Genomic DNA, 12,635 nt, shown 5'->3' on the forward strand with positions numbered 1-12,635 from the left:
TTTTAGCTAATATTTTGGTCATTATATTTTACTGAAAACTACTACTGTTGCTAAAAACTCGTGTATATGGCAAAGTGCATAAGGTTTTTGTTAAAAATCAAACTTGGAGCATTGTTTACTTGGCTCGCGTAGTGTGTTAGTCTTAACTACTGCACAAGGAAGATAAAGCCAATTATGTTATGAAGGTGAATTTTCCCGGAGATATCGTATAAGTAGCTCAGTGTCCTTTGTGATAGCACTTTGATATTAATTGTATCTTGTCTGACAAACACGCCATCATTTATTAATGCTGCTAATTTGGCGACGCTAATGTTTCACATACGACTAACGCTAATACGTATAATAATATGTTATGTATGAGGCAATAACTACTTTATTTATTTACGCGTTAAGATTTGTGAATCGCGAGAACATTAGCTTTGGCGGGAATTGAACACCGGTCTGGCGTTGATGATCTCAACTATAACGCCGCAGGTGTCGTCAACCAAAAAAAGGGAATGTATACTTGAATTGTTTAATATATTTTTGATTACTTCATCAGGAACGAGGTTTCTAGATAAAACCTAAGTACTCGTAGTTTGAAGGAATAAAGGTTTGTAACGATAGGAGATAGGCGAAGCTAAGCGAGGCGGAGTTTTAACAAGCAATTATACCGCGAGTGCGGACCGCGACCTCCCCGCACCCTCCCCGCGACCACCCCGCGCCCGCACCGCACCCGCACCGCACCCGCACCGCGAGCTGACCGCACACAGCGAATTGGAGTTGTAACGATATCCTATTAGATCTTGCACTCGCACTGTTTTAACTTTGTATATTACAGACAAGTGGCCGCATCATTTCGGAGTATATGAGTACATTATATAACTTATGTTTTAGAATAAGCCGACGATATCCGTGGCATAGTAGTATGCAATGAGAGATCTTGTTGTGAGTTCTGTTCTCATACAAGATAAAATTATGAATATTTGTTAAAATATAATAGTAATGTTACCCGTAGCCCGTTTCTCTGCAAAAGACTACCGGCAACTGGTTAACTATTGAAAAATGTATTGTATGACAATCGGTTCAGCGCCTCTAGCGGGCGTTGTAGAAACTATTTTGGAAGTACATTTTAAATGTTAAACTCTCGATACGTCATGATGGCTCCAATTGTAGAGAATCGTGCTACCGTTGTGTACAGGCAAGTAGAGTGCGATGTGATGTACCTATTCGTCAAAATGCGAATATCAACCGCTTCTCGTCCCTGATAGCTACTTATGGCACAAATGAATAAAAAAATACATCATTTGTGAAAATCAGCTTTCCAGCTATCACGGTTTATGATATACAACCTGGAGACAGACAGACAGACAGACAGACAGACAGCGGAGGCTTAGTAATAGGGTCCCGTTTTACCCTTTTGGTACGGATCCCTAAAAAGAAAAGAGTTTAGTGTATTCTGTACTAGTGTTAAAGTGGTGTGTGGTGTCGCGTGCGGCGCGCGCGTTACAAGTCGCTTCCGGAAGGGCGGCGCGGAGTGACGCGGCGGCGGGCGCCGGCGATGGATCACTATCATTACTGACTCATTCACGTCCACGTTACACCACGCCACGTCAGACACTGGCAGCTAATCTTAGTTTACTATAGCCTAGCAACGTTTTAAATATAATAGTTAAATTGTTCTGTTTGAATAGAAATCATGTTGTTAACTATACTTATTCTTTTCAATACAAACACAAGCTCAGAGGTGATTTCCTACTTATATCGTCAACCAGCAAATTCTTGGCAAAAATACTGATCGGCAACCTTAGCTAACTTGAGCTTTACTTGCTTCTAAACTAATTTCAGAATAAATATTTTATTAATTAAAAGAAACTGTCTTGGGTATTTAATTTTGTACAACAGTAAATTATAAACAACACATATTAATTGTACATACTAGTATATTTACGTATCAACTAAACACTAACCGGTGGATATGATAACAAAACCCTTACAATTTACAAAATAACGTCCTACTACACAAGCCTGGTATTACACGAACACACTCAACTAATAATTACGACATGTCCTATTAAAACAATTGACGGTAACAAGTAATATTTACGTCCGCGGTCACATCAACGCCACTATTTATTGAATCGTACACGTGACACGAGTTGTTATCACTGTACATACCAACACACAAACGGTCAAAATTACATATAATAATGTCCTAGCTGATAACCGGTTACGGCTAGCGGCAGTCAGTTTCATTGAAACTGGCCAACGGTGCAGGACTTTGTTTATAGAGTCCAAGTGTGGTGTACAATACTCAGGTACACTCTCTATTTCTATATTCTTATAGCCCGATCAGTGAGAGGTTAGGCGCAGGACCGACGGCTTTACGTGCTCTCCGGGGCACGGAGGTCTATGACCTCAGCTTCCTTACTCCGGGCAATCTCTGAGAAATTCTTAACAGAAAATGATATTTGTCTAGAGAGCAGAATTGTTCAGTTAGAGCTTGTAGCTCTTAAAACTTGGCTCTTTATCAAATCTGATAGTTTCTTAACAGTGCAAGCGAATCAATATGTTATTGGCAACACTACCTGATAAATTGTATCGTGGATAAGTTTTATTTATTTGTGATTTATAACATCACACCTTAAAAATAAAATTTCTTAAATATATTTATTGAGGGCATGCAAAGTTCCTAATCCGCACTTGGCTGGCATGGTGGACTCAAAGCCTAAACCTTTCGCTCGTCTGGGAGGAGACCCTTGTCCAGCAGTGCGACAAAAATACACTACCGACCGCGCCACAGAGGCAGTCAAAATATAATAAAGAGAATTTGAATAGAACAAAAAGCCATAACACACAAACGGTACTTGAACCGATTTGGAATTAGTATCGAGTAGTGAGCGCAGCGCGTGGCGTGCGTTTAAGTGCAAATGTTAACACAGAGTGTTGGCTATCTGGCTATAACGTGACATTAGCGTGGCCGTGGAGTACTGTACTGTGACGTCATTATTGTGCAACTTACTGACCAAATTCGCTTCTATCACTATTTTAGTACAACATAAAATAAGTGCTCTTGTTGAGTTTCAGTTGCGCTCACCGGTCAGCAAACGATCTGTGGGTTAAGCAACCCTTTGCGCGGTCATTCCATAGATCGTTGACCGCATAGTTGTATTTGAACTGGGCGTCTCCGTGCTTCGGAGAGGACGTAAAAGTCCATCCCGGTTGTTGTCTCAAGCCGTGGCGGCTTGAACAACATTGACTTGTATCTTAAAAGTGGTGGTTCCTAATTGTCGAACACAAGTGAGACATGGCCTGCGTAACTTGCGTCCTAGTATTCAACTAAGAGACGTGAAAGTTGTCATACTATGAGCGCTTAAAGATAAGAAAAACTGTCAGCTCAAGCACTACTATCCTAAATATAATGCCTTTTCTAAAAGCACTTACGTTCATGATGCTTTACTTTCACAATTATCGACTCTACATTAATATAGCCTGTATCTTAACTCAAATAAATAGCGTAATTTATATCACCCGTACTTTATATACAGAACATTCTAGTAGAAAAATATCAGTTGTAATGATATAGTAGTGTCTGAGGGCTTCGTAAAGCCAGCTGTAATGTGATCATTAGTCAAGAGTACTGCAGCCCACTACGAAATACATTTGTTTTACCCGCCTTTGATTCATTGCTATCGTCTTGAGACTCGCTTTAGAGAAAATAACTACAGACTCTCAGATTAATGATTAAAGTAAATACATCTTATTTATTAAACAGTAATAATATACATACTTATATTCATACATATAAAAGATATAAAATCACGTCTTTCCACAGAAGAAGGCAGAGACCAGAGAACACCACTATGTACGATCGTTTAAAACTTCTTATGCTTCATTCCACATTACATATGTAATAATATTTTTTAGGACACACTTTTTAATTTGGATCTCATCTTGGGTCTCAGGACTTTTACAAAATAAATAAGACCCAGAACTACTTATTATTCTATGTGGAAAACATATCCATCACCTATTGGTAAAGAATTATCTCGACACTATAACGGACGATATACTCACTGAGAAGAATAAAGAAAGAATATTTAAAAAAATATTTCTTCTAAGTCAACACTGAGGAATCAAAGTTTGAAAACTCGTATTACATACATGCTTGTATTTTTAATAAAACACGTACTTTTTAATAAAAGGGTATATGTTTTGCCCTTTTTATTTTAAGACTAATAAAAATACCTATCGCTTTTAAGAGCTCGCTCCTCAAATAGGATTATATTTGGATCAAAGAGCCGTTTATACGATTTTCAGTGTTTTTGAAGAAATTCTTTGGCAGTTTATTTTTAAGGTCGGGTTAAGGTTAAATACAGCAATGTTAGGTAAAGTGTAAGTATTCGTCATAGTTCGTGTAATTCAGGTTTGAATCCCAAACATTTCAAAATCTTAATCAAAGCATTTATTCACATAGGTCAAATGCTGACACTTATGATAGTCAATGATACAGAGAGTAAATTTACCGCCAGTTCGGAAGGTAAGGTAGGGCCAATGAGAAGAGCTGGCAAGAAACTCCTGGCCACTCTTTGTAATCGCCAAATGGTTTTAACAATATTTATGTTTGGTATAAATCACTGATGATGTAAGGAGCTACTACCAACACTACCGTACACACATAGGTCATAACACAAATTAAATCAATATAGGGTGCTAGTAAAGTATGTATATTTTTTAGGAATTAATAGTTACTAAAGTACTGTTATTAACAAAAATAAGTTTTATATTTTATACAACAAAGTTTAGTAAACAAACTAAAAAGCAATAGAATGTTACGGCTATTATTGATATGAAACATGAATGATGTGAGCGTGGAACACGTACGTATCATTAATTCACGTTGCGCTGTGCGTTATAAAATAATAACGTTCATTATGTACCCGTTACCAGTTATACGACACGCCATCGAACTAATACTAATTGATATTGATTTATTACTAGTTCCGGATTATATAATATTGTCACTGTTGTACCGCGGGTGTAGACAGCTAACACTCATGACCACGCAGACCAATAAACCGACAAGTGATTGAACTATACGTCTGCCAAAACACAATTGAAACTCAGCAAACAAATAGACAGCAATAAAGGGTTTTCAAAAATGGACCCTTAAAAGGTTTCCGATTTACAATTCCTCGCAGACCGAGGCGCGGACAAAGGCTTGTGAATAATATACCAAAAATAAACTTTATGTTGCATTTTGAGTTAAAAGTAGATCTTTGTCGGTGACCATTCAATGGTTCTTTGTGAGCCGCTGAGCCGAAAAAAGCTGACATACAATATCTTACATCAGAGGGCGAGGTCTCTGGTCACGGGGGGACACGGGGGGACAGAGAGGGGTAGGAGGAGGGGCGAGGTCTAGCGGGCACCAGTTAAAAGCTCAGATCAAAAGATCCGTGTTTATCCGCACGGAGCCCCCACGAGCGAGAGGGCGAGGGACAAAGCCCTCACTCTGCTTAATTTACACGTGAAAATAATGAATTTGAATGAAAAAGGCGCGTGTCAGCCGACACTTGTGGAGGAGTATGTCTATAGACTGACGACGGTGACGGCGGTGACGGCGGCGGCGGTGAGAGGTCACATGTGTTGCTTCACCTCACTTGTGGAGATGTTAGAGCGTGCGCTATTAAGGCTCTACGACATAATGCACAGGGGCTCGTGGTTGATGATATACTGCATCAAGAGTGGAACGAACTAGGGAAGATGTGTTAAAGCTGTTTTTTAGCTTAAAAACTGGTATTTACTTTGTAATCATAATATAAGTATTCGTCGTCCATAACTTACAGCCAAGAGTTTATTTGACGCGATACCCTTATTTTTGTATAACTTATTTGAAACTGTTAATTCCTATGTTATTATTTCTCTCTACCTATAAATAAAGCACAAAGCAAACAATGAAACTATTTGCTATTCTAAAAAAACTCGTAGTTATTTTGAAAGGAAGCGTTATGTCGAGGGGTCGCCGTAAACAGTCCATGCGATGCTGAAAAAGAGCCGCTGAAAAAACTAAAGTACCTCTCTATTGGCGACCATTTGTGACAGTAAACAATACTATAAATCTTGTCTGTAGCGCCTCACCGCCTGCCGAGAGTCGCGGGGGACGTGAGGGGGACGCGCGGCGATGGGGGGGGGGACTACAGACACCACATTAACCACGCAAAGTACCCACGCTCACCAAATACTTCCAAATTAATTCATTCAACGCTATTTCTAAAGAAGTTAGCCTTTATTCGACTATTCTCGGAGCTTTTGTGCGACTAGTTTATTGTCCCCCCAGTGTTTTACTACTTCTTTTATTATCCGCTTTAATGTCAAAGTAATTACGAGGCGACGATTTCATTTTTAGATTATTGATCACAAACGTGTATTGTTTGTGATCAGCCATTACCGACGTAATGGCGTTCACTGAATACTTAATATACACAATTTAGACAATGTTTAGTTACGGCGGAGTTAATTAATTCATAAATAATAACTGTGTTTCCGCAACGTACACGGTTCATTGCTAAATGATATAATTTCAAATAATTTTACACAGTTCCTGTTGTACAAAGTAAATATATTACTATTAATGAGTTTCCTCCGAATTTGATGGCCGCAATACTCGCTCGAATAACTCGGCATATTTAATCATTCTAAAATATAATATTTCAAAATGTATTTTATCATTTTATCGTAACATCCCACGGCGGAGCGACCATTAATTTTTCCTGAGACTTGAAGCAATTTTATCGAAACGACGAAAAAAATACCCAGACTATTAATACGGTGAGTCAAAACGAGCGATAGTAGAAAGCAATTACTTTCCAATTATAGGAAAATAAGTAATCTATATTCTTAGAGAAAAAATATTTTATATAAAGTATGAATACTAGCGACAAGTTACGTAAATCATAAGAGTGGTAGCGGCGTGTAGTTGACGGTAGAGTCTGTAGATAGTACAGATAGTGCGACATTACGACACCTCCTGGGATATTTGACCCAAATTCTGTGCCACTATTTAGACACACGACACTACACATTAAAGCATCGTTACCGAGCCGATGCGACGCGATGCGACGCCGTGCGACGCGGCGCGGTGCGGCGCGTGCAGGTGCGACGTAATGCCGTCATAAATAAGCGGCGACAGAGTTAATGTGGTGCTCCGCTGCACTCTGTTTGATTTGTTAACACTAGGTGTTCGTTAACTGTGTCGGTGTATGCCGCCGCCGGCCTCCTGCACCGGCGTGCTCATTAATAAGTGCACTTTGTTTGTTAAGCTACGAGCTAATTATTTAACTAGTCACGTTCTCCCCGCTAAAATAATTCCTAACTCTCTTTTTCTGTGACTATCGCAAACAGTAAAAGGTACAAATTACACGTTTCCTTCCGCTGCTTAATTACGTCGTAAATACATAAACGTTTCACGGAACTGAAACCTAGACCGCTTGTGAAAAAACACACAAAACTTCATTAGCGAGTCTCGGTGCAAGCGACGGTGAGTGCCGGTGGCCGCGCGCCGCCGTCGTGACGTCACTCATAACTTTTAAACTTTTCATTTTATTCCCATTAAAACTTGTTTATGATTCTGGCGACAAGTTAACGAATAAAGAGCAAGTTTTCAACGAGTACGCCACAAATTTTCACCTTCCGAATTGATGTCTCGGCAAACGTTTAAATATTCATTAAAACTACTGTCGCGCTCCCGCGAAGCGCTCGAGTGGATGTCGCGAGCGCCGCCGAACACTGCCGAGCGCTGCCGAGCGACGCCGAGTGGTCCCGAGTGGCGGCGAACGTTGTCGAGGCGTGTGAAGCGGTCGCGAACACGCGCGCCGCTGTTTACACGCCGCCACTTAACGCTACATCCATTAGCTGCAGTAACAAGTAGCGCAAACTGGATCCCGCCAATACGATAGCTACTCGTTGTTTACAATACATCGACGCATTTACATTCGGATTTGTTACGCGTAGTGTCACTACGCGTTTATGTACATATTTGAAAGCCTCCGTCGTTATTAATTCACAAACAGGTGTGTTTCGCATTTTATCTGAAAATAGCGGAGAGTGGCACGAGCGCGTGACGTAACGGGCATTATCTAAAATTCATTTGAAATCTGACGTTATGGTCAGCGAGAGGCACAAAGGCCGAGATTACCGCTCAACTGTGCCGTTTCTTTTGATAACATACAATAAATGCTCATAATACGTGACCTTTACGTGAAGTAGGAGCGGCTCCGGGCGCGCCGCCGACACGCTTGCTATTGATTTCAGAGGAGGATTTAACGAAATTAAGAAAACGCTAAAACAATACAATTAAGACTTGCATACAACCGCACGCATCATACTTGATGTATATTTGAACATTATTACATTAGGTAGTAGTATAGGAGTACGCGTGTAAGGTTACCTTTGATGAGATGCGCGGCGAGCACGAGGGCGGCGGTGAAGACGTGCAGGCGCCACGCGCACGCGCACATCCTGCGCGCGCCGCCACACACTCTGCAACACACAACACACACACATTAATATATTGACTACAGCCTTTGTCACACATTATTGAACTTGACTTTTTAACAGAGAGTTCAGTAGCGCAATTCTTTACCGTTGGTACTGTCGGGTATCGAGAGTTCGACATTTAAAATGTACTGCAAAAATAGTTTCTACGGAGTCTGTTAAAGGCGATAGCTAGCCGCTTGTCGGTAGTCGATAGTAGTAGAGAATCGAGATACTGAAGTGTGAAGAGGGGCTTCACAACAGTGCAGTGACAATGATTCGACATCACTTCTTAAATAACTATGATAATTTCATAGGAGCGGTTGAAAAGGATTATTGTATTCTGTAATCTACAATGCCATCTATTACAAGAAAACGCGTCTTCGCTTAACCCGATAATCGAATAAAAAAACCTAACAAAAAATGCTTAGCACAGATTACACACACGTGATAATGAATAGAATAGTATATGTATGTTTATAAAGACGCATAATCTGCACATAGCAAGTCGGTTGACTCTCTCACACTTACGACTCATTACCTCAGTCCCCTGGCGCGGCTGTTAACTTCACTTAATGCGTTAAACGATCACTTTACTACACTATACTGTACGCAATAGAGAAATTACTTTAAACAAATAACAACACACTTGTGCCAGATTATACCCTAAGGTCTGCTAGAGGAAATCTTTGACTATGTTTATTGTTGGTAGAATCAAATCATTCTTTATTTAGGACATTAGGATTACAAGCATTTATAAAGTACCGCTGCCCTTAGACGGAGTAAAATATTTCAGCGTTTCTTTCAATAGCCTTTCTTACAACTATCTTGGGGTCATCTTCCAGTCTCACCTAATGCAGCTGTATACCAGTATTTTACATGGAGCTACTGCCTATCGGACCTCCACAACCCAGTTCCCTGGGTTATAACACGATACCTTTCGTTAAGACTGGTTGTCAGGCTTTCAAGCTTTTGACTACTGTTAAACACTATCAAAAATCTTTGAAAAACACAAGAACTAATTTCTCAATGTTTCGGAAGACACGTTAAATTGTGGGTCCCGGCCACTCCCGGCTGATATTTACAAAGATCTATGACAGTCGTTAACAGTATAAGATGGTCACCCATCTGCAGAATTAGAGAGTAGCTTAACCTCAGAGATCGATCCGTGCGGCTGTTGTTTACCAAGCTGATCTCCTAATACTGTTTTACTTTTTAATTTGGTATCGACTTATGCGTTACTAAAGAGAGTTACGTATTGACTACTCATTCAATTTCAACGATGGACTGAAGTACAAATGTATACAACAATGACACGAGACATTTACTAATACTATAAGTCTAGATATGTACTAATATTTGAGTATTTACATTACAGTAATAGCCTTATAAAGAACAATAATGATAGTAATTATAACTTAAGTTGTCTGAATGGTTATAATAACATGCACTTACTTATTTATTATGCTTTTAATTATATGTATGTACTTTATATGTTTTTAAGTATTAAACATATGCTTGATTACACATTTTGAATGTACAAACAAACTTATGTATAATATTATATATAATTTAAAACGTTTAGATTTATGAGTAGGTTCAACAATTTCAATAATAATATGATAAGCGTGTTGTTTGTTTTAAGTATATATTTTTATATAAGTCGTAAAAGAAAGTCTATATCGATATAAAGATAGAATTTTCAATCATCTATTCAAATTTATTCATATGAAAATATGAATTTTAGAAAAAAATATATTTAAAATTTGCAAGCGCTCGCTGTTTGAAGGCGCTGATCGAAATTTTTCGTCTGGTTGTTTTATCTGGAAAAGACTGTTACTTACTACACTAAAAACAGAGGATTTAAATATTTAGGTGTATACTTTAAATTTTTCGTTGACAGCAGGCTCAACACTAAGTATACTAGTGTTATGGGCAAACTTAATTTTTTAATCAGTTTTTATTACTTCCAAAATCAGCTTTTCTGGATTAAATAAAACTTATAACAAAGTACTAAGTCTATAACGACAAATAACCCACTTTTTGTAAATCATGTTTGCATAATGCTATGAAAGATTTTTTATAAACTTGTGACAGTACTGGCTCACCGCCTATTGCACGGGACTTATATTGTAAAACCATGTTTCACACAACTATGCTTACACCTTAGTATGTAAGCAGAGTGATGTTTGTGTGCTCTTCGTAATTTGTCATATATTATTAAAAAATTCAAATCTGTTAATCCTAATTCGACCTATGAATATATTATTATGATGACTGATGCAAGATAACATCACATTTAAGAAATTAATTATTAACATGGCCTGAGAGTAATCTGGATCAGCGTCTATCTATCCGTTGTTCAGTGTTATACTACTTATCTGTACATACATATAGTCTAAGCTGAAAGCTTTCTTGTTAATTACCTTGCTTACTTTAAAACTAATGATTTAGTTAGACCTGTGATAACGTTGTTTATAAAACATTTTCAAAAATCCCAGTTTTTTTAGTAATAGGTAAGTAGAGTCATGACTTAGTGTAATTCCTTGCTAACTAATACTCGTGACTTTGTCTACGTAAAAGAAAATACCGGAGTGAAAAGTCTCTCATATGTTAATTCAGGCTATAAACTATATTTGTACCAAATTTCATAAAAATCCGTTCAGTAGTGTTGGCATGATTGAGGAGCAAACAAACATTCTAACTTTCGCATTTATAACATTAGCAAGTATAATCCAATATCCATGCATGTAAAGACATGCGTGACTAATTGTTAAGAAAAATAACATTTGCGACTAGTCAACATAGTTTCCTTAAGCGTTACAGCAATTAAAATCTATTTCAAACATTGCTGTGGATACGACTTTGAGAGTGAACGGTGTATGATGTTTATATACCTTGTTCAAATGTTCATGTGTGGTAGAAGAAAATAGTTATGATCTCACTGTGGTCAAGTGTGTGTTTGGGACCTTACATGCGATCAGCAACTGTTTAAAAAACTCTTGAAAGTGCACGATGTTTACCTTCACAGTTAGAAATACTTGTTGTAAATAATATTATTCAACATAATCGAAACTATTGCATATAATCAAACATAGTCCTTCTCCGCGTCTGTCTGTCTGTTTGTGACAAACTCAAAATCTACTGAACGGATTTTCATGCAGTTTTCACCAAAGAACGAAATTATTCCCGAAGAAGGTCCTTTTATACAAATATGTTAAGGTAAGCTTAAAGTAATCCGAGTGAAGACGAAGCGATCTACTAGTAGGTATAGTATATATACTGTAAATAAAGTCCTTGCTCTAGTTTACAATGAAGATGTCGTGTGCCGTGGTGGTGGGTGCGTGAGACGCACGCTACTTGGCAACTCTCGGCAACTCTCGGCAACATTCGGCAACAGTCGGCGACAGTCGGCGTGACGCGTGACCACCGCACATAAACAGTACTCCGTTACTACGACCGAGCGACTTGCACCAAAACTATGTACTTCCTATCTCTCTTTAATTTAGAAGTTTATAACACGATATGAACGTTCATTTGAGAAACAATATGAGTAAAAAAAATAATTGTCTTTTTTATTGAATGGTGGCTATGGCCTAGCAATTGTTAACATATTCTAGTAAGGTAATAAGTAAAGTGACTTCTAACTAGCTGTTCGAAGCATCGAGATGGTGCCTCGAATGAATCGAGACCCTTCAAAAAAAATCGGTATACCATGTTTTTAATTTGTCGGATGCAACTTTATGTTCTATTTATAAGTGCATATTCGGAATTTGTCACAATTTTCAATAGTCCAAGCTTCAACTCATCGCACATCACAACCCCTAACTCCTAAACTTTCAATAAATATCTATACTAAAACGACCATCAAATAGAGCACTAACACAAATGTTCTGTTTAGTTCAAAGGTAGTACAAAGTGAACCGAAGGGTGTATACAATGAACAATGTGAAGACGACGTCTCAATACCGCGCAGTGAATCAACAGATTTACTACCTAATACTAACTGGCACGAACATCGCTCACTACAGTCACTACACAAATAATACTCGATACTAACAACAATACTTATTGTAAATAACTCAATCAGGTTTAGATTTGTTTTATAAACGCAAAAAAGGAGT

The 12,635-nt window shown here is 38.3% G+C and overlaps 1 protein-coding gene across 1 annotated transcript in view; it reads right to left on the reverse strand.

The window, feature by feature from the left end:
- The window catches only part of LOC142978983 (neurotrimin-like), a 104,260-nt gene that overhangs the window by 27,259 nt on the left and 64,366 nt on the right, over positions 1-12,635 (reverse strand). Inside the window, exon 2 of the mRNA XM_076123649.1 lies at positions 8,426-8,517. Coding sequence (XP_075979764.1) covers positions 8,426-8,495 — 70 coding nt within the window. The 5' untranslated portion in view covers positions 8,496-8,517. The remainder of the gene's footprint in view (positions 1-8,425; positions 8,518-12,635) is intronic.

The sequence above is a fragment of the Anticarsia gemmatalis genome, chromosome 15, assembly GCF_050436995.1.
Source record: "Anticarsia gemmatalis isolate Benzon Research Colony breed Stoneville strain chromosome 15, ilAntGemm2 primary, whole genome shotgun sequence".
In the NCBI taxonomy this organism is placed as follows: domain Eukaryota; kingdom Metazoa; phylum Arthropoda; class Insecta; order Lepidoptera; family Erebidae; genus Anticarsia; species Anticarsia gemmatalis.